The sequence below is a fragment of the Babylonia areolata genome, chromosome 10 (genome assembly GCF_041734735.1).
Source record: "Babylonia areolata isolate BAREFJ2019XMU chromosome 10, ASM4173473v1, whole genome shotgun sequence".
NCBI lineage: Eukaryota > Metazoa > Mollusca > Gastropoda > Neogastropoda > Buccinidae > Babylonia > Babylonia areolata.
The window spans coordinates 7,368,513-7,373,512 of NC_134885.1; the positions used below are offsets into that span (position 1 = coordinate 7,368,513).

General features: G+C 48.7%; 1 protein-coding gene across 1 annotated transcript in view; it reads right to left on the minus strand.

The window, feature by feature from the left end:
• The window catches only part of LOC143286651 (lactadherin-like), a 105,065-nt gene that overhangs the window by 53,338 nt on the left and 46,727 nt on the right, over positions 1–5,000 (minus strand). Inside the window, exon 3 of the mRNA XM_076594289.1 lies at positions 4,658–4,796. Within this exon, the coding sequence (XP_076450404.1) occupies positions 4,658–4,796 (139 nt within the window). The remainder of the gene's footprint in view (positions 1–4,657; positions 4,797–5,000) is intronic.

Sequence of the window (5,000 nt, forward strand, 5' to 3'; positions counted from 1 at the left end):
GTTTGTCTGCCTCTCCTTCCCCTCTCTCTTTATCTATCTCTCTCAGTCCCAATCTCCCCCTACCCTCTCTCTCTATCTCCCTCAGTACCCCCCTCTCTCTCTCCTCCCCCCCCCCCCTCTTTCTCTCTCCTCCTCTCTCTCTCTCCTCCCCCCCTCTCTCTCTCTCTCACTCATTCACTCTCCCCAACCATTCTAAGTTCCCCCACCTGCTTCTTGGCGTCTCTTTTCTCGTTTTGTTTCCACCCCTGACGGATGTACGTGAGGTGGTGATGACGTTCGAGAGAAAAAAATATAACCTTCGATGCAAGAGGAAAAAAAAGAAGAAAAAAAAAGAAGACTTAAAACATTGATCCTGTGTGTGAATGAACTGTAGCTGCTGATATTCCGGTCATCACCTCACAACATAAACGAAACAAAGCGAGACAAAAAAAGAAGAGAAAAAAAAAGAGACAAAAACAAGAAAGAAAAGTTTCAGTTTCAGTTTCAGTAGCTCAAGGAGACGTCACTGCGTTCGGACAAATCCATATACGCTACACCACATCTGCCAAGCAGATGCCTGACCGGCAGCGTAACCCAACGCGCTTAGTCAGACCTTGAGAAAAAAAAATTTAAAAATAAAAAAAGAAAGAAAAGAAAGTTGAGACTTAAGACGTGTGGCTTACAAATGACCTTGCTCATTGAACTGGAATGACCCTATGCAGAAAACAACAACAACAACAACAACCACGTTTCTTCTTTTAAGAACAATAAAGAAACCAGAACGTTCACACCGTTTTACCATGTTCTCAGAGAGAGAGAGAGAGAGAGAGAGAGAGAGAGAGAGAGAGAGAGAGAGAGATAGACCGAAAGACAAGAGAGGAGAGGGAATAGAAACAGTGAAAGAGAGAGAGCGAAATGGGGGAGAGAGAGGGAGATAGAGAGAGACAGACAGACAGAGACAAAGAGACACAGAGATTCAGAGATAGAGACAGACACACAGAGAGAGAGAGGAGAGGAGGGGAGGGGAAAAGACAGTGAAAAAGGAGATAGATGGGGAGAGGGGGTGGGGGGGGGGAGAGAAAGAGAAAGGGAAAGAGACAGACACTGACAGAGACAGAAGCTAATAAGAGAAGAGACTGCGTTGTGAGGTGTACGGTTGGTGGTGCTATGCAAGGTGGGGGTGGGAGGGGTAGGGGGGGGAGAGGTGGGGAGAGAGAGGAGAGAGAGAGAGAGAGAGAGAGAGAGAGAGAGAGACAGTTTTTTTTTTAGCTGACCCGTGGCTGACTTGTGACCTCGGGGGGGCTGACCTTTTGTCGGGTGGCGGCGGTCCACTATAGATCAGGGTTACTTACCTGCGACATCTAACACTCTGACGCCAGGGGGGAGAGGGAGGAGGGGAGGGGGGGCTGTGGAGGAGGGGGGGAGGAAAAGAGAAAGGGAGTATGGAAGAGAGGGAGAGGGGAGGAAGGGGGAAAGAGGGGCAGGGTGGAAGGAGGTGAAGGTGTGGAGGAGAAGGAGGAGAAAGAAGAGGAGGAGGAGGAGGAATAGGAGAGGGAGAAGGAGGAGGGGGAGGAAGAGGAGGAGGAGGAGTAAGAAGAGGAGGAGGAGGAAGAGGAGGAGAGGGGGGAAGAGGAGGAGGAGCAGAAGGAGGAGGAGGAGGAGGAATAGGAGAGGGAAGGAGGAGGAGGAGGAGGGTGTTGTCACGACAGGAGACATCTGTGCAGTAGGTGTCACGAGTTCTGCTGCGAATGTGTGAGTGAGTCGTGTGTGTGTGTGTGTGTGTGTGTGTGTGTGTGTGTGTGTGTGTGTGTGTGTGTGTGTGTGTGTGAGTGGGTCGTGTGAGTGTGTGTGTGTGTGTGTGTGTGTGTGTGTGTGTGTGTGTGTGAAATCTGCGTGTGCGTGTAATTGTGTTCGAGTTAAGTGCTTGCTCGCACTTTAAAGAAAAGGTAGTGAGAGGTCAACGAGGAAAGAGAGAGAGAGAGAGAGAGAGAGAGAGAGAGAGAGAGAGAGAGAGAGAGGGGAGAAGGAGCAGGAGAGACAGAGAGTGAAAAGGAAAGGCGGTGAAGAAAGAAAAAGAGGGAGAGACGGTGAAAAAGAGGAGAGAGACTGAGAGAGAAAGAGATACACAGAGGAGAGAGATAGACATACAGAGAGAGACAGAGAGAGAGAGAGGGGGGGTGGGTGGGTGGGAGAGTGAGAAACAGACAGAGAGAGAGAGACAGAGACCAGAGTGTGAGAGAGACACACACAGAGACAGAGAGTGAGAGAGACACAGAGAGAGACAGAGAGTGAGAAAGACAAAGAGAGAGAGAGAGAGTGAGAGAGAGAGAGTGAGAGAGACAGAGAGAGACAGAGAGTGAAAGAGAGAGACAGAGACAGAGACAGAGAGACAGACAGTGAGAGAAACACAGAGAGAGAGAGAGAGAGAGAGAGAGAGAGAGAGAGAGAGAGAGAGAGAGAGAGAGAGAGAGAGAGAGAGAGAGAGAGAGAGACGGAGATTGAGAGAGATACACACAGAGAGAGACAGAGACAGAGAGTGAGAGAGGCAGAAAGCGACAGAGAGGTGACAATAAACTCATCACCACAAACGTTCACCACACTATCGGTGATACTGACACACAATTAGTCGACACACACTAACAGAAGCACGCACAAGTTCACCATTCACTTCGATCAGGGTTACTTAGCAGCTACATCTGGAGCTGGACGTCAAACAACAGTGACAACAGTACCCCCCCCCCCCCTCCCCCAGCAATTACAACAAATTCAAACAACAACAACAACAACAGCAACAGCAACAACCACACCTACAAACATAACGATACGGTGTACATGTTTAAGACTTGTTGCCATAGGTTCTATTTCAGTGCGCCAAGTGCATGCTGCATACAGTACCTCGGTTTCTCGTCTCATCCGAACGACTATACGCCCAGTTTGATCTTTCCACTCAAACGTAGGAGAAACAGCGAAAGTGGGATTCGAACCCACACCCTCCCTGTTGTGGCAGATAAGCGTCTTATGTGGAGTGATGGCCTGGAGGTAACGCGTCCGCCTAGGAAGCGAGAAAATCTGAGCGCGCTGGTTCGAATCACGGCTCGGCCGCCGATATTTTCTCCCCCTCCACTAGACCTTGAGTGGTGGTCTGGACGCTAGTCATTCGGATGAGACGATAAAACCGAGGTCCCGTGTGCAGCATGCACTTAGCGCACGTAAAAGAACCCATGGCAACAAGAGGGTTGCTCCTGGCAAAATTCTATAGAAAAATCCACTTCGATAGGGAAAACAAATGAAACTGCACGCAGGAAAAAATACAAAAAAAAAAAAGTGTGGCGCTGTATTATAGCGACACGCTCTCCCTGGGGAGAGCAGCCCGAATTTCACACAGAGAAATCTGCTGTGATAAAAAGAAATACAAATACAAATACAACCATTCCGCCACCTTGCTCCACAGCAGTCATCTTTCACAATGCATGATAGTCAGCCGTGTCCGACTCTGACCATTAGAACAGCAGAGGAGGCAACTGCTGTCCCACCAACTATCTGGGCAAGAAATTGATTATTGTGGAGAGTGTCTTGTCCAAGTTACATCCCCACTCTCTCAGCCAAGAGGGTTTTAGGACAATCGGCGTTGGGATGGTTCCCAAAGGCCAACTAGCCCCTCATGGCTGCAGGACAAAGAAAGTTGCTTTGGACCAGTGAGGAGAAGAATAGAAAGTGAGGAAGAGTAGTGGAAGTTGCTTTGTGGCATTAGTAGTAGTAGTAGTAGCAGTAGTAGTAGCAGCAGCAGCAGCAGTATTAGCAGTATATGATAGTCAGTCGTGTCTGACTCTGACCATTAGAACAGCAGAGGAGGCAACTGCTGTCCCACCAACTATCTGGGCAAGAAATTGATTATTGTGGAGAGTGTCTTGTCCAAGTTATATCCCCACTCTCTCAGCCAAGAGGGTTTTAGGACAGTCGGCGTTGGGGTGGTTCCCAAAGGCCAACTTGCCCCTCAAGGCTGCAGGACTAAGAACCAGTGCAATCTTGCACTCTAGTTTGAGAGTCATAGTCCTTCGCAAAAAAACAAACAACAACAAAAAAAACCCAAAAACAACTACACTGCAAATGACTCCCCAATGCAATGGAGAAACCATTGATCATACAGCTCTCACTTTCCTGCAGTTGGCCCAACTGTAATCTCACGTCAATCTGTGAGTTTCAGTTTCAGTTTCACTTTCTCAAGGAGGCGTCACTGCGTTCGGACAAATCCATACACGCTACACCACATCTGTTGAGCAGATGCCTGACCAGCAGCATAACCCAACGCGCTTAGTCAGGCCTTGAGTGCATGCTTACATATTTGTGTACCTATGAAAGTGGATTTCATTTTACGTAATTTCGCCAGAGGACAACACTCTCGTTGCCATGGGTTCTTTTTCAGTGCGCCAAGTGCGTGCTGCACACGGGACCTCGGTTTATCGTCTCATCCGAAAGACTAGACGCTCAGTTTGATTTTCCAGTCAAACTTAGGAGAAAGGGCGAGAGCGGGATTCGAACCCACACCCTCACGGACTCTCTGTATTGGCAGCTGAGCGTCTTAACCATTCTGCCACCTTCCTCCTGAAGTATCTGTATCTGTGATACTCATACATACTGGGCCAAAGATCTGTCATTGATGGGAGTGCCAGATACTCACGCTGACAGCCCAGAATCTCCACCCTCATGGAGGGGTGACGGTGCCAGTGCACCGTGTGGAACTTGATGTAGCGGGCGATGATGGGGCGATCCAGGTACAGGTGTTTCACCGAGTAGGAGTCCGTGTTGCCCTCGAACAGCTGAAAAAAAACAACCCCAATCAACCAGTCAGTCAGTCAATCGATTAATCCATCAAAAAAGCCACCCCAGGTCCCCCAATCAACGATAAAACATTAACCAGTCAACCAGTCCAATCAATCAATTCAGCTGCAAAAATCAACCAATCAACCAGTTAGTCTGTCAATCAATCGATTAATCAATCAATCAATCAAAAAGCCACCCCA